At 36.4% G+C, this 25,656-nt stretch overlaps 1 protein-coding gene across 1 annotated transcript in view; it reads right to left on the bottom strand.

The window, feature by feature from the left end:
• Window positions 1–2,806: 2,806 nt before the first annotated feature.
• LOC121417600 overlaps window positions 2,807–25,656 on the bottom strand; it is a 36,807-nt gene continuing 13,957 nt past the window's right edge. Inside the window, exons 16-22 of the mRNA XM_041611337.1 lie at window positions 24,579–24,827; window positions 12,938–13,282; window positions 12,447–12,667; window positions 10,942–11,076; window positions 10,382–10,526; window positions 3,901–3,928; window positions 2,807–3,104 (exon numbers count right to left, since the gene is read on the bottom strand). Coding sequence (XP_041467271.1) covers window positions 2,807–3,104; window positions 3,901–3,928; window positions 10,382–10,526; window positions 10,942–11,076; window positions 12,447–12,667; window positions 12,938–13,282; window positions 24,579–24,827 — 1,421 coding nt within the window. The remainder of the gene's footprint in view (window positions 3,105–3,900; window positions 3,929–10,381; window positions 10,527–10,941; window positions 11,077–12,446; window positions 12,668–12,937; window positions 13,283–24,578; window positions 24,828–25,656) is intronic.

Raw genomic sequence — 25,656 nt, 5'->3', positions numbered from 1 at the left:
TTTAGGGGGTGAATTGTGGTTCTGACAGTTTACATATGCAATAATGCTATAGGCCTACTTTATCCCTAGGAAATGAGATAACACTAAGAATGCTGTTAATACTATGAAGCTATAATGATTTCCATGGAAGTAAGGAAATGAATGTTAGTGAAAAAGAATGTAATTCATAATAATGAGAGTGAAAACTTTGACAGCTTTTCTATTGTACCTTTGGCAAATTTGTGTGAATATTATAAATGGTGCCAAGAACTATAGCTCATTAAATAAATAACAACAACAGCTTTTAAAGAATAAACAAGTAAAATACAAAATCTGGTTCAAGTATAGAGAGTACTGAGTTCTGAAGTAAAATGTTCATTGACCTTTGACCTTAATCAAATTCAACTCACATTCGAACTTGACCTGCACCTTCAAAAGATGGACCTCTTGTATGAATTTGGCAATCCTACCTCGAAGCTGTAGAAAGTTATTGGGTGTACAACACAGCACAATGCGAGTCATAGAAAGTTCATTTGACCTCATTCAAATTCGACTCATATTCGAACTTGACCTGCGCCTTCAGAAGATGGACCTCTGGTATGTATTTGGTGATCCCACCTCGAAGCTGTAGAAAGTTATTGGGTGTACAACACAGCACAGTGCCAGTCATGGAAAGTTCATTGACCTTTGACCTTTAACCTTATTCAAATTCGACTCATATTCGAACTTGACCTGTGCCTTCAGGAGATGGACCTCTGGTATGAATTTGGCGATCCCATCTCGAAGCTGTAGAAAGTTATTGGATGTACAGCACAGCACAGTGCCAGTCATGGAAAGTTCATTGACCTTTGACCTTATTCAAATTCGACTCATATTCGAACTTGACCTGTGCCTTCAGGAGATGGACCTCTGGTATGAATTTGGTGATCCCACCTCGAAGCTGTAGAAAGTTATTGGGTGTACAACATAGCACAGTGCCAGTCATGGAAAGTTCATTGACCTTTGACCTTATTCAAATTCATGGACCTCTGGTATGAATTTGGTGAATTTGGTGATCCCACCTCGAAGCTGTAGAAAGTTATTGGGTGTACAACATAGCACAGTGCCAGTCATGGAAAGTTCATTGACCTTTGACCTTATTCAAATTCAACTCATATTCGAACTTGACCTGTGCTTTCACGAGATGGACCTCTGGTATGAATTTGGTGATCCCACCTCGAAGCTGTAGAAAGTTATTGGGTGTACAACACAATTGTTGACGACGCCGACGCCACCGACGCCGCCGCCGACACCGGAAACAGTGATACCTATGTCTCGCTCCGCTACGCAGGCGAGACAAAAATACCTATATTATGTTCACAAGTAATTTTGGATACGCAACTGTATTTGATTTTGATTGTCGATCGACTGTCAATTTCCCTTTTTCCCCAAATATTAGATATACCTATGGGGTACTTTTCATGTAAACAAGGATAACCATAAAACACATTACGCTATACTTTTTTTTAATATGAGGTATGAATAAAAGAGAGCAAACAAATTGCATGCGACATCCTTTGTTTTGGAAATCCCCTCATTGTTTTGTCAGCTATTCTAGTTCATACTCTATGAACGTTGTTTGTCTTGTTTGGATGGTACAGAATAAAGACGCGTCTAGTGGATGTATATTTCTATGAAATGTTTTCATCACGTTCATAATGATTTTTTTTCTTGTCTTGTTGATATAAAATGACTCAGCAAGTGTGGAATGACCTGAAGATGAAAGGAAATAATCTTTGCTTATATCTTTCTGATAGGCTATCACTAGTAAGTCGTAAGAATATTTTATTTGACTTTGAAAACATGAATAACCAAGAGTGTGTGATAACTATTTACAAAAGCAGCATCGAAATATCTACAAAGAAACAATATAACCGTTTTTCTCTAAGGTTTGTATGCTCGCTTATAATTTTAGTCAAGTTCTAGTTCTAGTTTTACTTTTCATTTCCATTGTCAACATCATAAGGAAATACAAACCAATGCTATACAACTTTCTTAGATTTAGAAAGAGTTACCTTAATTATGAGCTCTGTATCTACTTTAGATGTAATACATTACGACTAGTAAGGTGTTGGATATACTATACACTTCATGATAAATAGTTGCATGCATACACAGGGGGCATTCAAACTTCCATACAAACATTCTCATAGTATTGGTCAATGTATAATACTCAACATGGTATGCAATTATTTTAATTTTCTGTCATTTCAAAATCAGTTATTTTTTTTGTTTACTTTATTATTTTATTGTCTTATATTGTAACCAGTATTACAGGTTGAACAAACCACTGATTTCCATTATTACTGTTATAATCATTCTTTTCATGTTATACGCATTGTTAAGCTACATGTATGCTTGTCCCCCTCTGATAAGCCCTCTGCTTTTTAGGGGCTCACATTTTATGGATAGATGCTTAATTAAATTGTGAAACCTAAACATGCATACACACACACACAAACACACATATACACACACACATGAAGGTGGACCAAATGAAATGAATAAATGTTGTAATTCTAACATTGTATGTACATATAATTCTCTGCATAATATGAGTTTTCCCATTTGGAGATTATGTCTGACAAAGATATCAATTTTGGCACAGAAAATACTATTCAACATCATATTAAATATTATTTATACTTGCAGCTACAAAATAATTCATTCACAACCTTTGCCAACCACAAGCGAATGATTGAATGAAGCTACTTGTTGCTATAACACTTTATAGAATATGTCAACGAAATTATTTGAGCCTATGGGGATCGACTACACTCTAACATGTCTAAGTGTTGTGAAATATGATTTCAGCTTCATTTCTTAACCCAACGGTCTCTAAAGCAAGTTGAAGTTTCTTAACCTGTTCACTAGGTCGGACGCTTTTTCTCCAGTCTTTAAGCATCTCTTTAAGACCTGCATTTGAGACAATACTTGCGGAAGAGTCTGCTCTGGAAAGGTACTTGATGACCATCGAGTGGGAGAAACCCAGCTGGTAACCAAGCTCACTTGCATCCTTCATTCCACTGACTAAATCAGTCAACACCTGTATCATGTTGTTCGAAACGAACCTCATTCGGCCTCTTCTGAATGTGGATTAAACAAAGTGCAGTCTGAGCTCAGTCAAGTTAGAGTAGACATTTCAAATAACTAATTTCATTAAAAATACTTTAAATTCAAGGTCAATTTTTCACATAATCATCAAAAATCTTGATCTGATACGTTCAGTTTAACATTTCAAACGAACGCAAAAGGTGAACACGCTGAGAATTGTCAACATATGATATATAGGCACATATGGGACTGTTTTTTTTTGTTTGGCGAAAAACATATTTAACCAGCAGCAGCAGCAATAAAATTCTTAATTTGGTAATTGGTAAGCAAAAACGCATTTACTACCAGAAGCATTTTGCGCAATTTTTGATCCGCACAATCTGCATCGTTATGTAAAATTTTGGAGCTACTATATAATTGAAATACGGACAAAATTCAACATCCGATTTTATTAAGGAAAAAGTAATCATAAAATCAATGGTACAAAATACCAATCCATGATTTCATGGAATCTGTTCATACTCTTTTTCATCAACTTGGCAATTTGTAACGAAATTATTTAGCATATATTTTCCATCTTAAAAAAAAGATTGAAAAAATATGTAGGTGATCATAAAATTACATTTGTGAAATTTCATGTTTTTTTTTAATTTTGAAGAACAATTTTTTTTGGCAGAGGTATTTATTGAAAAAAAGAACAAAACATTCTTAACTGCTAAAAGATGATTCATTGGTCACCCTTTTCCCCAAATTGTCTCCAACTATTTTCTTCTGATAACTTTGTAAAATTCTAACCTCATACGTGTTAAAAGATTTACATTCTCTTACCTTTGTGTTTTTTCGTAATCAGGTTCCACTGTTAAAGAAAAAAAGAAAGCAAACATAGTTCTTCTGGATTTAAGTACTCCACAAGCTTATAAATGCACCATAAAAAAATTAATTTATCTTAATTGAATGATGTATTCCAAAGTTGATTTCAGTATGGATTTTTTTTTTGTCAAGTCAAGAACATGATGCCTGATACATCATTAGCATTCCTTTTGACGTGATATCATGCAAATAAGGATGGAAATCAATATGATTGTTTCAGTACTCTTATATTTAAAGTGCAATTAGCAAAATTTCTTTCTTCCGAATACCTACATAATACTATATATATATATATAAATATATACATATATATCTATGTACATAAATATATACATGCATTATATATACACACACACACACACACATATATACAGTGCGTCCCAGAATAAACGAAACCGAGATTTAGCGTTCATTTATCATAACTTAATCATAAATAGAATAGACAAATGACCTACCAATTTAAAGCTTAGAATCTCCTCTTTCATCTGATATTACTTAGGTTATTTCTTATTCACGCATGAGCGAGCAAAAACAATTTGAAGAAAGGATACCGAAAACTCATTTGGCGGGGGTTATCTGGGTTTCAAAAAGAAAACCACATTTCTGAAAAGTTCAATATCTGCTCTTTAATTTGGTACCAAAATTACAAAAAATGGTCAAAAAATAAAAAAGTTCTGTTCATTTGAAATAAGGCTTGCATTTCCATAATTTCATGAGATAAACGTGTTTTCACCGGTTTCCCACAGAAGCTTTCGATGGTGAACAAAAGATTTAATGCATGGCTGATCGTCAACAAAACAGAGTGTCGAGAGAGTTTGAAAGCCATCCTGGAGAACCTCTTCATTTTATGAAATTATTGAAATTCAAGCCTTATTTCAAATGACCAGAACTTTGTTATTTCGTGACCATTTTCTGTAATTTAGGTATCAAATTAAAGAGGAGATATTGAACTTTTCAAAAATGTGGGTTTCTTTTTGAAACGCAGATACCCCCCACCAAATGAGATTTTGATATCCTTTCTTCAAATTGCATTTGCTCACTCATGCGTGAATGAGAAATAATCTAAATAATATCAGATGAAAGAGGAGATTCTAAGCTTTAAATTGGTAGGTCATTTGGCTATAATATTTATGATTAAGTAATGATAAATGATCGCTAAATCTCGGTTTCGTTTTTTCTGGGACGCACTGTATATATATATAATCTTTGCACGTAAACAAAAAAAGTAAGTCCCCCTAAATCAAACTGCTGTAACTTTTGAACCCAATTATTTTGAGATATGATATTTCATAGGTGGTTTTATACACTCATTCAGCAACTCCTGGGGAAAAATGAGATTGATCGGTTGAGTCATGCATGAGTAATTAAAGATTGAATTAAAAATGACCATTTTTGAAAGTCACAAGAGTCGTTTTACAGATTGTGCAAATACAAAGTTGAGCAAAAATTGTTTTTGGGTGAACTTTATAGTGTTATGCTGTTTTACTATCCATCATTTAACCATTTCAGACCAAATTTTGGTATCGTATGTTCATGGTTGAGTGAGCACGATGTAATGCAGGGGCCGCGGAAGCGGGGAGGGGGGGGGGGCTGGGAGGCTTTAGCCCCCCTACTTTTTATGTAATACGATTGTGATTTTTGGCATGGTCAGCCCCCCCCCCCCCCACTTTGAAAACTGCTCTGCGGCCCCTGTATTATGACGTGTCATCAAAGGGTTTTGGGGGTATTATCTTTTACAACTTGTTAGATCATGTTAAAATTTGAAAATGTTGATGGCTCCCCCGATTATAGGACCCCCACCCATTTAAAATTCTGGATCCACCACTGATCTGTCCATACATTCAACTGATCCTGAGAAATTGTTAGGAAAAGAATACAATTATGCAGTATAAAGAGTATTAATTCCTAAATTTTCGAATGTGCTCGCTCAACCATGAAATGGTTAAAGTTCGGAAAGTGTGTGGTGATAGAAATGGATGATAAAAACAACAGCAATTAAAGACACCTTTCAAACCAAATTTGCCCCCAATATTCACTTTATTACCCTTTAAAATGAGTCTGTGACATTGAAAATACAATTTTTCCCACTTTGATGCGTGCACACTCATCCATAAACAAACAAATCGATTTCATTTTTGCACAGAATTCTGGCCATAGGTTGATAAACATTACCGCCAAATGACATTGCTAAAGACAGTCTTGAAAAAAAGTTTCACCCTATTGAATAAGGGGTTTACATATGCTTAAACATATCCACCCATAATGTACACAAGTCTATGAGAGAGGAAGTCAAAATTTTAACAAATATGAAATGAGGGTTTGTTTCATGGACGGTTTTTATTACTTCTGCCAACAGTTATTTCATGAAACTTCGCACATGGCTTCAGATTAACACTATCCTAAATGTGCGCACACCAAAATAACCATTCGATTCGGTACAGAGTGGGGCCAAGGCCTTGAACTTTCTTCTCATTTGCATAATTTTCGAATATTGTGTGCTCACTGATGCATTAAACATCGGGATTTTCATAAAAATCAAATCAAATGAACTGTGCAAGGAGTTGTGTGACAGATATCCATAGTTACAAATTGCAGTTTTTCCAATAACGTAAAAAAGAGCTAATCACATTCCACATGTTCATTCAAGCGTAAATGTTTAATTTGACACCTTTGAATCATTGAAGCATGTTAATTGGTCATGAACATAACAAAAAAGTTGAGAAAAGATCATTTTCAGTTAGAAAAATGAAGCAATACTTGCCTACGATATTTGAAAATCGCATTTTTTGTTTCCAATAAATGTTCATTGAACCGTGAAACGGTGAATATTGTTGGAGATAGTCTTCCCCAAAATAACTGTCACCATATTCTAGCATTTTTTTATTGAAAGAAATGTGTAAAAATCCAATTAAAGCAAATTTGGACTTGAGTTTATTCAACCGTGAAATTTAGCTAAAAAAAGTTGTATCGTCTTTTAGAAAGTACCCTTTCCAAGCCTTCTGACTAGTTTTCATGATGAGAATGTGGTATTAGTTCCAATACAATGGAATCAAAGTCGTGATATTTTGCTTGTGACTTTTGAAAAGTGACATTTTTGCCTTCTGACGGTGCTCACTGAAGCATGACGTAAGATACATCCACAACATTTACTCATAGGGTAGCTTATAAAATTACCTACACGCTCATGTAAAAATATATTAAAAACTCGCATTGGTTCGGAAATTATTGATGCTTTTTTAGGGGGGACTTACTATTTTTGTTGTGTATATACTATATGAATATATATTAACTATATTAAGTTTAGAAGTCTGACTTTGAGGTTTTAGTATTAATGTGTGATTGATACCAATAAATATATCATTTAGTTATCTTTAAAATGATAATCTACATGATATGATTGTACATGTATTTCACATGGAGGTGCAGTGCCTTGGTTTCTTGGTTTCGATGGTTTTTGTCTCGCCCACCAGAGGTGAAGGCGAGACTTAGGGATCCAAATGTCGTCCGTCGTCCGTCCGTCACAAACCTGTAATGACACAACCCTCCACAACCATAAGTCGCTTTTCAACCAAACTTGGATGGGGGATGGACTTGGAGGCTGCATGTTATGCTGCAGTCTGAGGTCACATGGTAAGGTCAATCGTCATTTTCAGGTCAACGTTAAAGTTTACATGCAATATTCTCTTATGACACCTAACTCCACAACTGTAAGTCGCTTTTCAACCAAACTTGGATGGTAGATGGACTTGGGGGACCTGCACGTTATGCTGAAGTCTGAGGTCATACGGTAAGGTCAAACGTCATTTTCTGGTCAACGTTAAAGTTTACATGCAAGACTCTCTTATGACACCTAACTCCACAACGGTATGTCATTTTTCAACCAAAGTTAGATGTTAAATGGACTTGGGGGACGTGCATGTTATGCTGCAGTCTGAGGTCACATGATAAAGTCAAAGGTCATTTTCAGGTCAATGTTAAAGTTTACATGCAATGACACCTAACTCCACAACTGTAAGTAGCTTTTCAACCAAAATTGGATGGTAGATGGACTCGGGGACCTGCATGTTATGCTGCAGTCTGAGGTCATATTGTAAGGTCAAACGTCATTTTTAGATCAACGTTAAAGTTTACATGCAAGACTCTCTTATGACACCTAACTCCACAACGGTATGTCATTTTTCAACCAAACTTAGATGTTAGATGGACTTGGGGGACGTGCATGTTATGCTGCAGTCTGAGGTCATATGGTAAGGTCAAAGGTTATTTTTAGATCAACATTAAAGTTTACATGCAAGACTGTCTTATGACACCTAACTCAACAACCGTATGTCGTTTTTAAACCAAACTTAGATGTTAGATGGACTTGGGGGACGTGCATGTTATGCTGCAGTCGGAGGTCACATGGTAAGGTCAAAGGTCATTTTCAGGTCAACGTTAAAGTTTACATGCAAGACTCTTAACTCCGCAACCGTAAGTCGCTTTTCAACCAAACTTGGATGGTAGATGGACTTGGGGGACCTGCATGTTATGCTGCAGTCGGAGGTCACATGATAAAGTCAAAGGTCATTTTCAGGTCAATGTTAAAGTTTACATGCAATGACACCTAACTCCACAACTGTAAGTAGCTTTTCAACCAAAATTGGATGGTAGATGGACTCGGGGACCTGCATGTTATGCTCGTCTGAGGTCATATGGTAAGTTTAAACGTCATTTTTAGATCAACGTTAAAGTTTACATGCAAGACTCTCTTATGACACCTAACTCCACAACCGTATGTCGTTTTTCAACCAAACTTAGATGTTAGATGGACTTGGGGGACCTGCATGTTATGCTGCAGTCGGAGGTCACATGGTAAGGTCAAAGGTCATTTTCAGGTCAACGTTAAAGTTTACATGCAAGACTCTTAACTCCGCAACCGTAAGTCGCTTTTCAACCAAACTTGGATGGTAGATGGACTTGGGGGACCTGCATGTTATGCTGCAGTCGGAGGTCACATGGTAAGGTCAAAGGTCATTTTCAGGTCAACGTTAAAGTTTACATGCAATGACACCTAACTCCACAACTGTAAGTCGCTTTTCAACCAAACTTGGATGGTAGATGGACTTGGGGACCTGCATGTTATGCTGCAGTCTGATGTCATATGGTAAGGTCAAAGGTCATTTTCAGGTCAACGTTAAAGTTTACATGCAAGACTTTAACACCGCAACCGTAAGTCGCTTTTCAACCAAACTTAGATGGTAGATGGACTTGGGGGACCTGCATGTTATGCTGCAGTCGGAGGTCACATGGTAATGTCAAAGGTCATTTTCAGGTCAATGTTAAAGTTTGCATGCATGACTCTTAACCCTAAAAAGACTGGGGGCTGATTCAGCCCCCCCCCCCCCTCGACATTTTTCGCGATAAATCCGCCGCGCAAAATTCTTTTACCGCGTCGCTCGCGGACTTTTTATTTTCAAGCCTCGCGCAACTTTTGAGACCAAAATTGTTACCCCCGGGTACGCGGTTTCAAAATAACGCAACATTTCGTAAGTGCATGCAGACCCAAAATTACTCAAAAACGTGAATTTGTGTACAAATCCAATGCACATAGTGTTCTTAGCCAAAATTCATAAATGTATCATTATTTTTACTTTTAATGCTTAAAATCAATTAATTTTATCTTGTTTACGGTCAAAATAAAGTCCCCGAAAATTTCCATTGAAAAAACAATAGAAAACAAAAAGTCGAAAAAAGAAATACATAAGAAATTTAGAAAACAATAGAATATATAAGAAAATAAATGTGATTTTGTTTTTTTTAAATCAATTTGATAAGATGCCTATCTAGAGTATGTGAAACAAAAATTAGCATTTCAGGGGCATTAATTTATTAATTAGAGCAAACTTATGATTTTACGCTTAAATTAGCATAATTAATGACATGAGATTTTTTGCAGAATTTGAAGTTATATTTTTATAGATAATGCCATGGGTAATGCGTGTGCTAATTTTCGTCGCTATCGCGCGATCGACAACCGAGATCATAAGGGGGGGGGCTGAATCAGCCTTCCCCCCCCCCCCCCCAGTCTTCTTAGGCGTCGAAATAGCCCAGTCTATTTAGGGTTAACTCCGCAACCGTAGGTCGCTTTTCAACCAAACTTGGATGGTAGATGTACTTTGGCGACCTACATGTCATGCTGCAGTCGGAGGTCACATGGTAAGGTCAAAGGTCATTTTCAGGTCAACATTAAAGTTTACGTGCAAGGCTATAATGACAAGTGTTATTCCATCCTAGCCATTTCACAATAAAGTTTCGATATAATCCTCTTGCGTGCCCTCACAAATCATGATATTTCTGTTTATTTTCATAAGTGGGCGAGACACAAAATTGCTTATACCTTGTTATATCTTGAAAATCATCCGTCTTCATTCACATATGATCTTTCTTTTTTTTCACATACCTTCTTTACGGATATTAATTTCTTGTTCTGCAAGTGTGACCAGGCCTTGCTCAATGGAAACACGAACAATCTTATCATCGGTTGAGGACGGTAGATTGATGTTGATAGTATTACAACCTCCAGATAGTAGGGAACACGCATGAACCTTTATGAGTAAAGAGATTGACAATGGAATATGATAATTGACATGATCTGCTTTTAATATAAGGCATTGTTTACAATCATCATTTTATCTTTGTCGAACATTTTTGGCTCGTGATTTTTTTTTCTGCATCATTCTGTAGAGACCACATTATATACTTTCCTTAAAAAATGGAACAAGTTTTTAGAAGATAATAGTGATTATTAACAAGCGATTCTAGGGTGGATAGTAAGAACATTTTCTTAGTAATAATAGATGGGATTTATAAAGCGTCAATTCCACTCTGCAGCAGAGTGTTCTAGGTGCCTATTAAATTTAGGCGCTAAGTGCTTAGTAAAGTTTCTTCAGAGTAATATAGATATAGATGTGCTACCAGAAATCAAAGAGGGGGTGACAGAAAAACTCTTCAGATGCTTACAGTTTCCTGGGTCTTCTCTGAGCCAGTTAGACATGAAATCTTGATGTCATCTTCAGCAGATTCCAGATTGAATTCGATAACAGTCGTGATTTCATAGAATGGTTCCGACAATCTGCAATTCTGTCCTCTTACACCCTGGAAACAAACGTTAAAAATCTAGATATCATGTGTAATTCACTGTTTTGATAAAATTTATGCATTTTCTGTATCAAGTAATTATTGATTAATTCTTTATCAATGATTATTATTGTACAGTGCGTATCAAAAAAAGTTTACACTTTGAAAAAGCCCTGGGAATTAAAAAATATAAAACATGTGGGTGATTTTTTCACATATTATCTTGGGTTTGGGTCTCATCTAACCAATGAAAGTAAAAGTTTTGACAGAATATTACACTTGAGTGAGCACTTTCCATTTTTGTAAAGCCCGGAGAAATCTGTTTGCGCAGAAGTGCTCGTTTTCACGTTGTGTCAAGGGGAGAGGGCGAAATCAAACTTACCCTGCGAAACATTTCTCATACATTTCCCTTGCACTTTTAATCAATTGAAATAAAATGGATACATTCAGGCATTTTGGAACAATTTTGCCAACCAAATTGATATCCCAACACTTAGTAAGCACAACCTTTACCCTTTATTTGCCAGGTGGATCTGAGGACATAACTGAATCTGGAAAAAAAAGTTTATAACGGACATCTCCAGCATTTTTTCACTAAGTGTTTATCATGTAAAGCCGGTTTACATTTTATTCTTCATTTTATACTTGTTTCTCCACACTTTTCCCAAGCTTGACAATGATTAACAAAATGGAAATCAGGCCTAAGCCGTTTCATGTAAATCACAGCTCATTGTAAAACAAATATCGTCACAATGGCATCAGTGTGTGTGTGTGGGGGGGGTGGGGTGGGGCGCAATGCACTCTTCAAAATGTTTTGGGCAAGGAAACAAGTTAAAAAAGGTAAAAGATATCTTCAAATCAATTTTACTAGCTAAATTCCACGTGTTCTTCATGATTAAGGTCTACTTTTATTCACATAACTATTTCAAAGTTCTGCGCAAATTATTTTTCACTAACTTTTCAAAAGCAAGTGGTGCTCACTCAAGAGGAAATATTTTTCGACAGTTATATCATCATTTGCTTAAATGGATCCGTACCGATGTTAAAATGTGGAAAAATCTTCAGAATATTATGAATGTATAATTTTACAGGAATTTTTCTAAGTGTAAACTTTTTTTTTGATACGCACTGTATAATCAATAAAGAAACACAGGCAAACGCAACCATCTCTCACACACGCACACGCTCACTCACTCACACATACACACACCCTCATATATATTACTGCTTCACGATCAAATTTTCATGTACTTGAGAGCATCCCTTAAAGATGCGACAAGTTTTGCTTCTTTTATATGTTTAAAACACGTAAAAGGTCAGATTTTGCTATTGTAATTTTTCATGCATTGAATGCAACTCTTGATAATCAACTTAGGGTCTGTACATACTGTAGTATTGCAAGGATGCGCTATGTAGATTCGAAGATTGGGATGCTGGAAGTTGCTCATGAACAGAGGCTGTGATACTTCACAGATGAACTGAACTCCATGAATATCATTTGAAGACAGAGCAAAGTATTGAAGATGACGTGTCGAGAAGGTGACCCTGTCTTCTGAGATATCAAAACCCTTCGACGATTCAGGAAGCAAAGTCCTGTAACCAAATTCTCCTAGAATTTTTAATGATAGACGAGAAAATACTTGGCGTTCAAGCCAGTGTACCGTGTTGGAAACAACATTAACTAATACATTAACGTTATTTACCTCATACATTATTTTAAGTTGCTATACATTTCATCATCTGTTTTGGCGTATCGGGTGTACAAAAAAGAGAAAATGCGGCTAAATATACATTTGAAAAATTACATATCAACGCCACGAAGCCCACAAAGCACACAAGAGAACCAAATTCATATTACATATACTATTTCCTATATTACCTGGTTCTATTTTGCTATAAAGCTTCACACGCAAGTCTTGCTTCTTCTGCTGGTATTGATCTGGAGCAATGTAGTGTGGAAGCACTATAGTGGCAGGTTTGAGAAGATGATGGTTGAAGGAACATCGGATGGGTGGTGTTACAAGAACCTCCTCAGGATCCAGAGGAAACTTAGATGGACTTCGACTGAGGATAGTGAGAGTAACAAGTGATTTCATTCCTTTGGGGATCGCTCCTGAAGGGATGGATACCCTAATATCAGGTTCGTCTATCCTCAGCTCTCCTCCCTCGTGATCAATGAGGCCATGTGTGAACAGATCTAAGAAACCACGGTGATGTGGCATTGCTGTCATTGGAAAGTAAAAATAAATTCGATCAGGGAATAATAATAAATATAATAATAATGGACATTTGTATAATGCCATCTATCTAGAAACAATCTATTCCAAGACGCAATGTTATTATTACTATTACCCCGGCTTTAGCTCGAGCTGCCTTTCAGCGCTCGTGCATTCAAGGAATTAATCCTGGCAGGTACCCATTCACCTCACCTGGGTTGGGTGCAGCACAATGTGGTTAAACTTCTTGCTGAGGGAAAACACGCTATGGCTGGGATTCGAACCCACGACCCTCTGTTTGAAAGGCGAGAGTCATAACCACGACACGCCCACTATAGAAATATATTTTTTTTAAAAGATAGTTCAGTGTGTTTTTTATTCAATAATAAAAAAAGATTTGGCTCGGAAAGATCTTTCATTGTGTCTCCTTTTATTTAATTATTAAATCTATGTATAAAAAAAGAAAGTGAGATGTGGCTAGGATAAGACGAAACATTGTGTCTCCTTTGTTTTATTGCACAAATAGAAGCATCATATACCTTCGGCAAAATTATTAACTTTGAAATATAAGAAATAATAGGAAGAAAGCCACATGTTCGTTTGGCCTTCGAGGTTTATTGTTAGATTTATTGTACAAGGATGGATACTACATAATACCAGGAGTTGTGAAAATCTTCACTTCCTACAGCTCTCCTTAAAGGACAAGTCCACCCCAACAAAAACTAGATTTGGATAAAGAGAGAAAAATTCAACAAGCATAACACTGAAAATTTCATCAAAATCGGATGTAAAAATAATAAAGTTATGGCAGTTTTAAGTTTTGCTTATTTTCAACAAAGTAGTTATATGAACGAGCCAGTTACATCCAAAATGAGAGAGTTGATGACATCACTCACTATTTCTTTTGTATTTTATTATATGAAATATTTTTATTTTCTCGTATTGTCATGTGAAATTAAATTCCATTCCTCCCTGAACACGTGGAATTCCATTATTTTAACATTTTGTGCTTCAGGCAAGGAGGTCCTAATCGTCAAATTCGTAAAAATTGAAATATTGTATAATTCAAACAATAAAAAAACAAAAAAAAAAATAGTGAGTGACATTATCGACTCTCTCATTTGGATGTAACTGGCTCGTTCATATAACTATTTTGTTGAAAATAAGCGAAACTTTGAAATGTCATAACTTTCTTATTTTACGTCCGATTTTGATGAAATGTTCAGCATTGTGCTTGTCTGATTTTGGTCTCACCTGCATAGTAGAGTGAGACTAAAGGCGCCGCTTTTCCGACGGCGCACAGTGGGCCAGGAGAGAGCAAAAGTGCGCCAAAACTGTTTTTTGGTCATGAAACATTTTTTTTTCATGTTCTAAGAAAAGATAAGAACCTGTAGGATGTCTCCATACAGTATTTCTCCATGAAATTGATTATTAGTTGCCCATTTATTCAATATTACCGGAAAATGACCTTTTACGGCTACCGCATATAACAATGACACGTTTTAGATATTTCAGTGTTTTAACAAAACGGATTGTTTTATTTATTTCTAATTCACGGTAATCATTGATAAATGATTGTTTTAAGTTATCGAAAATTTTCAAAATAAAATGATAATCCCTTCAGAGGTAATTTTGGACGAAACCATTTGACAATGGGGGGTTTTAGCAATTTTTTTTCATGAGCATTTCTTTTACAAATTGCTGTCGATTGCTGCGCTGTAAATACCATGACGGTCTTTGTTATAGTTCATGCTTTACAATGATACCAAATTTAGCTGCATATACGTGCATTTTCTGGAGATATAACCAATTTTCCAACCACATGTTCGCCGTATTTATCACAAAAATCGTTCCAAGTTAGTGTCCCATTATGCTCGTGCCGAACGTTGCGGGTGACATTAAACAAACTCCCCGCTCCCTCCGGGACCGTATCTGTCATGTCTGTGAAACTCATCGTCGCGTGGTGGGAGAGAGGGGGGGGGGATGTCTGGCTCAAGTGTCTGGTTCTTTTGACTGGTATCTTCCTGAAATAATTTCGTTAAACATGCGTAAAAAACAAGCTTCCATTTCCACTTCCACTAACTATATAATAATACTAGTAAAACATTTTCATTTTAATGTCAAACTGTTCCATCCCGTGTTGCATATCTGATATGCTGTCATTCTGAGAAGATAAATTCAATTCCCGTAAATTTGATTGGTCTCACTCAGTTTTCTGCCAAAATATGAAAATGTGTAAAGGACAGATACGTGGGATCTATACATGTATAAGTTGCATTATCATTATTAGTATTTATCCCCCCCCAAAAAAAAATGAAGGGTTTGTAACTTCACATACACGTATGAATTCGTTTATATCTTGGCTCATTCTAAATTTGCTATAGATTATTGTTAAAATCAATCAAGAAGGAAGTGCATATTATCATTTCAAGGATTGTTTGGTTTATGACTCTTATTGACTTTATATGTATTCCACAGACTAACTAGTGACATTGTGATTAGTAGCAAATTTTTAAAGTACAACAAGCACAGCCTCTTCCCCCTGATGTTCAAAGTATGCTAAAAGATCCTCTCACCAAAGACATAATGGTTGGTGAGATAGCAGAGAAAGACTCTGTTTCGGAATAACTTTGTATACGCCGTTCTTGGTGAATTAGGAAGGCCTTGTAGGGCCTTTTACGGTACCAATTAACCTGCAGAGGACCCGGCCTCTATTATTTATCATTGGAATAATTATTTTAAAGATTTCACTGTCCACTTCTGGAGTCAATCCATTTTAATTCATGTAGGTGTGGTTAATCATTGTACCCAGGGAATGAAAATACTCCTTTGCATTTTTTTTTACAATTTCACTTTGAATTTTACAATTCCGGATTCATGGTAGAGCGCCCTCTTTAAGCGATACTCAAGTCACAAATTGAATTGTTTGCACCCCGAGCACAGACTTTTTTTTGTTTGTTTGCCTGTCTATGTGTTTGCTGTTTGCTAATATGCTTCCTTATTGCTGGAATTTCTCTAAAACTAGTTTCTGAAAATTAAAAACTTGTAATTTCTTCTCAAATGTGAACAGCCAATCAGAAAACAGTATTTCAACGACGCCATCAATATTTGAAAATACTTTTATTGAATTCTACGGGTGAAATTACCCCTATCTACCAAATTTAATTGTACAAATGTGTGAAATAAGGGTTTTGGCGCACTTTGGGTTCATTCTGGCCCACTGTGCGGCGGTGGCGACGTCGTCAACATCAAACCTTAATCTAAGGTTAAGTTTTTGAAATGACATCATAACTTAAAAAAACATATTGACTTAGTTCATGAAACTTGGCCATAAGGTTAATCAAGTATTACTGAACATCCTATTAGAGTTTCATGTCACATGACCAAGGTCAAAGGTCATTTAGGGTCAATGAACTTAGACCATGTTGGGGTAATCAACATCAAAATCTTAACCTGAGGTTAAGTTTTTGAAATGTCATCATAACTTAGAAAATATATAGACCTAGTTCATTAAACTTGAACATAAGGTTAATCAAGTATCACTGACCATCCTGTGCAAGTTTCAGGTCACATGATCAAGGTCAAAGGTCATTTAGGGTCAATGAACTTTGGCCGAATTGGGGGTATTTGTTGAATTACCATCATAACTTTAAAAGTATGTTGGTCTAGTTCATAAAACTTGGACATAAGAATAATCAAGTATCACTGAACATCCTGTATGAATTTTAAGTCACATGACTAAGGTCAAAGGTCAATGAACTTTGGCAATAATGGGGGTATCTGTTGAATTACCATCATAACTTTGCAAGTTTATTGATCTGACTTTTGAAACTTGGATATAGGAGTGATCAAGTATCACTGAATATCCTGTGCAAGTTTCAGGTCACATGATCAAGGTCAAAGGTCATGTGAGGTAAATGGACTTTGGCCGAATTGGGGGTATTTGTTGAATTACCATCCTATCTCTGTAAAGTGTATTGGTCTAGTTCATAATACATGGAAATAAGAGAAACCAAGTATCACTGAACATCTTGTGCGAGTTATAGCAGTTTTCAAAGTCAGCACTGCTGCTATGTTGAATCGTGTGATGCAGGTGAGACGGCCAGGGCATTCAACTTGTTCTCTAACGATTCAAATCAACATCTTTCTGAGGTGGACTTGACCTTTAAACCATTTCTTGAAGAGCGATTTATCACTCGCCTCAGCAATTGTTGAACAAGAGTGTCGAGTGTCAGTCGTTGATCAAACTGTTAGAGCCAGCCTCATTCTCTTTCAAGGTTTTGTAAATAACTCATAATTATATTGTAAGCAATAAAATACTTGCAAGAGTGACATTAAAAAGTTCAGTGAGATAAATATTGCATAGATCTAAATCTGATTGTTAGTCTCCTTTGGCTGTGGGTTGTAACGTAGTGAACGTTCCTCCATCCATTTTGAAATCGGACAATAGAGCTCCCTCTGTATGTCAAAGACTTTTTTGTAGTTCTCCTCTAATGCTCCTGTTAAAAGATTAAGACAGCTGTTCATTGCTTCCTCATAATTAAACAAGTGGAATGCCTCTGGCCATCTCAACTGCATCACGCGGTTCAATATAGCAGCAGTGCTGACTTTGAAAACTACTCTAACTCGCACAAGATGTTCAGTGATACATGGTTACTCTTATGTCCACTTTTTATGAACTATATGTAGACCAATGAACTTACAGAGATATGATGGTTATTCAACAAAAAGAACCAACATGGTCAGAGTTCATTGACCTTACATGACCTTTGACCTTAATCATGCGACTTGAAACTCGCACAGGATGTTCAGTGATACTTGATTACTCTTATGTCCAAGATTCATGAATCAGATCCATAAACTTTCAAAGTTATGATGGTAATTCAACAGATACACCCAATTCTGCTAAAGTTCATTGACCTTTGACCTTGGTCATGTGACCTGAAATGCGCACAGGATGTTTAGTGATACTTGATTACTCTAATGTCCAAGTTTAATGAAGTAGACCAATAAACTTTCTAAGTCATGGTAATTCAACAGATACCCCAATTTGACCAAAGTTCACTGACCCTAAATGACCTTAATCATGAGAGCTGAAACTTGCACAAAATGTTCAGTGATGCTTGATTACTATTACATCCATGTTTCATGAATCAGATCCATAAACTGTCAAAGTTATGATGGGAATTCAACAGATACCCCCAATTCGGCCAAAGTTCATTGACCCTAAATGACCTTTACCCTTGGTCATGTGACATAAAACTCACGCAGGATGTTTAGTGATAATTGATTAACCTTATGTCCACGTTTCGTGAACTAGGTCCATATATTTTCTGTTATGATGACATTTCAAAAACTTAACCTCAGGTTAAGATTTCAATGTTGATTCCTCCAACATGGTCTAAGTTCATTGACCCTAAATGACCTTTGACCTTGGTCATGTGACATGAAACTCTGATAGGATGTTTAGTAATACTTGATTGACCTTATGGTCAAGTTTCATGAACTAGGTCCATATACTTTCTAAGTTATGATGTCATTTCAAAAACTTAACCTCAGGTTAAGATTTGATGTTGACGCCGCTGCCACCGTCGGAAAAGCGGCGCCTACAGTCTCACTCTGCTATGCAGGGGCCCATTTCATAAAGGTACAGCGTCAAGTCCCAAAACAGTGTCAAATTTTTACTTGCAGCGTCAAATTTAATATTTGACGCTGCAGCGCATTTCATAAAAAGTTGACGCTCCGGTAGTAGCGTCAACTTTTTATTGGAGCGTTAAGTATGGTTACTGGAGCGTAAAATAGGGTTAAATATTTGACGCTGGTATTGGGGGAGCGTCAAGTTGACACTGTAAAGGGTTTATCAATGTCAAGTTCATCGTTAAGAATGGCGTACGTTGTGCTCACGCATGCCCAAAGGGCTCTTACAAGAGAACGGATATTTAGAGCAATGTCTGTGATAATAACGCTAATAAACAATATATATAATTGAAGTAATGCTTTCTAGTAGAAATTATGTTTTTTTTCCTATCTACCCCCCCCCCGAAAAAAAGTTAAAAAGTTCCTCCGAAACAACGAATTTTCCAGTTTATCCCAGGGCAGGCCAAGGATAAAAAAGGGAGGTTGTAGACAGACTTAAAAAAAAGAAAATTGGAGAGGATTTTTTTTTCTTGTGGGGAAAAAAAAGAGGAAGGTAGATCTATTATGTGGAAGTGTTAAATTTAAGGCCTAAATTTATAAAGCCCTAGGCCCTAAAACATGATAAATTGCTCTTTTTTCTGTTTCTGACTTTCTTAAAAAAAAGTTGTGGCCATTGTTGAATCCATTATTAAGTGGATGGTTATTCACTCTAGGCGACAACGCAATACTTACCCGTGTTAAGAAACTGGGACTCCACTCACGCGCATTTGGGCCGCCCTAGCTTAGAACTAAGCTTTGTTTCACGAAAAATTGAATATTCTTATAATTCAATACATGTAACTAATTAGATTTGTACTGTTAAATCGGTACTCACCGGTTCTTTTCTTGAATTTTCTTGAAAATTCCCACGCTTCTGGCTTCAATTCTGCTATAAATTCTGTCGCCATAGACAGCTACACATGCAACTTTATTTATAAATGGAGCGCCCCTTACGAGAGTCGCTAATGCCGCGGAAAAATTGTTAGGCATTTTGGCCTGTGGTCAAGGCGTTCTTCTGTTCTATTTTTTTTTATAGGTATGAGATCGAAATCACAGCGACTATTCACACTGTTCCATAATGATTCCGAAAGGAGGTGCAACACCCCCACCCACATGGGCGCAAATCCCAGGGGGACACTTCCCCCTAACCCAAAATAGTAGGGGCACATTATCAAATGTCCCCCTACTATTTTTGTTCTTTTATGTATGATGGAAAGAAATAGGCCTACATCATTTAAATCGAAGTAAAACATGTATTTTGGACGAGACGACCTTCTTTTGGTGGTGATAAACCTTCCTTTTTGTTTTTTTTTTTGTTAGTTTGTTTTTGTTTTTTTTTGCCTGTTTTCCAGCCCCTGGTCCCCTACCTTAGATTTCCACCCTTGCCTCCCACTACTCTTGATATTGTTTGCGAATCTGTTTTGTAAATTAAAGGGGAATTTCACCCTGATAAAAAGATGATGAAAATATGAGAAAAATCATTTCAAAATATCGATGAAGGTGTTATTTGACAAAAAATGGAGTTGATAGAATTTAGAATGCTTGATTTATTGTGACGTCTATAACGAGCAGTTGCTCTATCCTAAATATAAAATGCCCAAATTTCCCATTTTTAATGGTCCGTAACGACCCACTTTTTTCTTTTTGATAACAAGTATGAATTGATATACTAAATGTACCATAAAAATCATTATCATGTATTTCTTGACATTTCATTTACTTTTTTACCATAATAATAGCTGCTTGCAAAGGCCTACGCCGTCACAAAAAACCCGGGGGGCCACTTACATTGACGAGTGGATACCATGCGCGACCAAAAAAACGTAAAAAGGATGTCCTTTTCACGATAGGGCACGTTACCTACGTAACGTGATAAGGGTGTCAAAAACACAAAAATAACGAAAAAAGGGTATCTATTAATTCGCTAGGAAAACCGTCGTGTTTAGGGTCTAATTTGCGGGGATGATAAAACAAAATCAAAATGTTTTATAAAGGATGTCCTTTTTGCTCCAACACTTCGTGTTTAGAGTCCGATTTGCGCGAGGTGTAGAAGGTGGGGTCGTACTAAACCAAATAAGGTAAAGCCGACGACCAAAGGACCCGTAACAATAAAACATTCCTGTACTTGTTTAGGGGTTCATTTCAGGGAATATTTGCCAAGAGTATCGTTTTGTTTCCAATACTTGTTAAGGGTAGGGTTTCACACGCCAATACTTGTTAAGGGGTGCATTTTCAGAATATGGAAATTACGTGTTTAGGGTGCTTTTCGAGACCCCATGGTCGCGCATGGTATCCACTCGTGAATGGAAGTGCCCCCCCCCCCCCCGGGCAAAAAAAATCTTACCTTTGAAAAAGATTGGTGGGGGATGGATTTTCCTCGAACGCATACCAATTTTTTTTTTCTGCTATTTTCATAATAAACTTTAAATGAATTCAACTTTGCACTACTTAATTTTTTCAAAGACAAAATAACAAAATTACTCGTCATCATCATCATCACCACTATCATTAGCATCACCATCATCATCACCACAACCGTCACCACAACCATCATCATCACCAAGATAATTTTCATCATCATCATTGCCATCATCATCTTTTTTTTTCTTTATTTTTTCCCCATCCCTTCTTTTTTTTTCTTCCAATATTCCTCCTTTTTTTTTTGAGCGGCACACCGTCATGCTCCCTCACTGATTATCCGCCTCTATATGCTTGGTGTTGTATAAATTGGCGGATACCTCATAAAATGAAATACTGAAGAGAAAATAAGGAAAGGGAAAAAGTAAGAAGAAAAAGAAGATGAGGAGAAGACAAAAAGAAAGCCAAACAAATGAAACAAAACAATGTCAAAATTTCGTAATAAAGTCTTCTACGTCAGTTTAATAATGATGTTTTCATTGAAATGAGAACAAAAAAAGAATTGAAACCATAGGCGGATGAAGCGGGGACGTTCCCCCCTAAATTTGTTGTTGACCTTTTTTTTTTTGCTTGTCAATTTATTTTCCTACGTCCCCCCCTAAAATGTTTGGGTTGAGAGCCTTTTTTTTGCTTGTCAAAATTTTTTAGGTTGTCCCCTCCTAAAATTTGGGGCTTCCGCCGCCAATGATTGAAACAATGAGGTAAAAAGGACTACATTATATAGTGTAAAGAAATAGAGGGAAGCTCCGAGACAATAAAAAGGTTGAAAAAGAAAAAAATGTGAAAACACAAAGCTCTCACAACATGAGCATAATAACAAATAATAACAAATAAGCGAGGACAAGTAGCTGAGGGACCCCCCCCCCCAACTCTCTCTCTCTAGTTATCTATCTATCTATCCGACTCGATTATATAAGAGAAGAATTTACTAATCAAAATATTATGAGCAAAAAGCACGAGCTGATATTTTGTATGAATATTCAAAACTGATAGAGAGACGCAATCGAATTATTCGATTGCGACAGAATTGATGATCTGAGAATTTATTGTTTTTAGGAATTCATTAAAAGCATAAAGTTGATCAGCATTAAAATATGGCAGGCGCAACGCATGAGCTAAAGCTTTATAGGCATACACCGATAAAAAATTTTAAGTATTTTTGGTTATCATGAAAAAAATTGATATTTCATGAAAGAAAGCTCAAATCCCGAGGAGGAATATTCTTATGAATTGACTTTAAAAAAAACTGTGGTAAGCCCCATTTAATATTTGATTATAAGTCGAATAAAACAGTAAAAGCTGAAAAACGTTCGCGTGATATTTGGCAACCTCCCCCCAAAAAAAATAATAATTAAACTTAAAAAATAAAAAAAAGGTTTTAACTATAATAATGATCGAAAGTAATTTTGTCTCGCGTAGAACTGGACAAATGAAAAAAAGATTGTCACTAAAAAAATGAAGGTAATTTTGGCCCACGTAAAATTTGGCGAGCCCCCCCCCCCAAAAAAAAAGGAAAAAAGGTTTTAACAAGCAAAAAAAGGCTAAAAAGAGAAAGAAGAGACAAGAATATGAACGAAATATCCCCATTACAAATAATGCTGTGATCATCATAAGGGAGGGGTCGCATAACTAGTATGAACAACGTATTTAATTCCAAAATATTTACTACAAATCTCAATAGGGGGATCGGGCAGAAATGCTCACCCCCACCCCCCCCCCCCCCGATCCGTCACTGATTCCAATCAATAATGACATTTATCTGCAATACTGATACTTTGGAATCAAGATACTGAAGATTGATACGCTTTACATAAATTATGAACGTCTGACAAAAAGATAATCTACCGATCACCTGACCGATCAGCTGACCAGTTCGCGTATCACTTCGGAGTTGATCACTCGTCGCAGCTGTGTGGAACGCTCACCGAAAATCAACAAAAAGGGCCTGAAATGTAAGTTTATTGTAATTCATTTTAATTTCAACTCATTTTTGGAAGTATTTAAAGGCCTCCCACCAAATGAAAGTCATATCGCATAACTCCAATTTGTATTAAGGCGTACATTTACCAAAGTCTTGGGTTTGAAATCAGAACTGAATTGTCTAACCCATAATTTTGGGTAATGTCGCCTATGAGGTCCATACATGTTAATGTTTGGACCTCATTGGTACTAGGAGTGTGGTTATTCGCCATTGAATACGATGACTTAAAAATCATTTCAAACTAAGCAAAAATAATCTTTTACGGTCATTTTCAATTTTTCATGTATAATTAGAGCCTATGTATTTACTTGCTTCAGGATGATTTTTAACAGCACTTCTCCAGCAGTGGCCTGCGCCTCGCGCCTGCCGTGTTGTTGATACAAACTTGCATTACCAACACAAAAAGTCAAGGGTGGGACTTGGATTAAAATTGTGTGGTAGAAAATTTGTTGAAGGTGAAATTTCGAACGGCGTTAATGATGCATTTTCATATTTATGAAAATAATTTTTTTACCTGGCATAGGGCTAAAATGCCTAAATTATCTGAAAACTTACACAATAGAGAAAGAATCCTCTGAAAAATGAATAATTTCTTCTTACTCTCTTCCCGAGTCAGGATTATTGCAAGCCATCAGTCACTCTGCTTCAGTGGCTATGGCTAGTCTTATGCTGCGCTGCAGACCCTGTTTGCAGCTGCAAATTAATAATTTCGCTCCCGAAAAAATTAACAAGCAAAAAAAATACATTAGTATTCACTTTCAATTTTTTCTTATAACTTTACCTCTCAAATGTGGGGGAGAGGGCATGGGCTTGCTGTGCATGATCCACCAGTGCTTTCTAGCTTAATTTGTGACTCGAATTGAAAACAAAGGGGAGAGGAAGGGGATTTCCCCCTAATCAGCCTCGTACATGACTATTCAAATAATTCGCTGGAAAGTCAAGCTGACTTTCCAGCGAATGTGCGTTTATGAAATGCAAAGTTGCTAGCATAGCAAGTTGCTAGTATAGTAAGTAAAAGTTGCTTTTCTACCAGAGTTGCTATGATAGCAACTTACTATGATAGCAACTCTTTATAAAATGGGCCCAAGGTGAGACAAAAACCGAGTCCATGTAATACGCAGAATAAATAAGCATAAATTATGATAGGTCTACGCGACAAAAAGCACACACATTAAAAAAAAAAGAAAATACACTTGATTTAATTATGTCCAATGAATATACCAGCCTACCTCTGGCTATATGCTCTGCAGCATCATTGAAATTAAACGCTTGAACAATTTCAAGCAACCTCAGTCTTGTTCCTCCTTGTTTGACCCATCTCTGAAGCATTTGTAGAATCACTTGACGTATGAAGGCAGGTTCAAAGGTAAAAGATGAAGCCATCAACTGACAAAATTCAGAGGCTGGTAAATCTAGCCGTTGGGAGAGGTCAATAAGGTCTGCAGATGTACGAATCTTGACAGAGATTTCATCAATACCTTTATTTTGGAGGACATAATCACACCAAAATTACAGTGAATCAGGACGGTGACACAACATTTTCCCAGCGACAATTGCTCCGGGCTTTATTTCGTCTAAGATAGTGGGTTAGGGTTGCAATGGTGTTTTATGTTAGTTTAGGGCTAGGTATAGGATAGGGTGTAGTGTGAAAATCCAGGGTTGAAGTTGGCCATTCCATTAGTTTGTGGAATTTATAGTGGAGCAATTAGCAATTGTAATGGAACCATGATGACACATGTGTCCCTTTTGTCAATATATAAACTGGGTTAAGAACCTTATCAAACTTCACAAGCGCACTACATCAATTCCACCCGGTCAGAATGAACAAAATTTTGACAAAAGATAGCTTCAATAATCTTTAATAAGCACATGTCAATAATTAATCAATTGGTTCTGGAACCCAAAGTCACAAAATGGCAACTTGAGAAAGACCAATGAAAATGAAATGGGATTAAACAAACTTACCAGTTTATTAAAGTTCATGTCATTACCATCGGCATATTTAACTGATTGCCTCAGTAACTAAGCAGTTACAGGATGTTAGGATGAAAATTTAAACACACCTATTGAGATTATAGAAGCATAATGCATGAATGGACTCAACAGCAGTCAAACAAACAATGAACATTTCGTTAAGACTGAAATTGAGACTTTTGTGACTTTGGATTCCGGAACCAATTTGCTTTGAGGGACTACAACTTCTTTGTTATTAAACTAATCTCTCAATTTTTGAGATGTGGTTACTGAAGATTATTGAAGCTAGCCTGTGTCAAATTTTGTTCATTTTGACTGATAGAGTAGAATTTG

This window comes from Lytechinus variegatus, chromosome 6, assembly GCF_018143015.1.
Source record: "Lytechinus variegatus isolate NC3 chromosome 6, Lvar_3.0, whole genome shotgun sequence".
Taxonomy (NCBI): Eukaryota; Metazoa; Echinodermata; class Echinoidea; order Temnopleuroida; family Toxopneustidae; genus Lytechinus; species Lytechinus variegatus.
The sequence above is the reverse complement of the archived record's forward strand: the minus strand, read 5'-3'. Positions and strand labels throughout refer to the sequence as shown.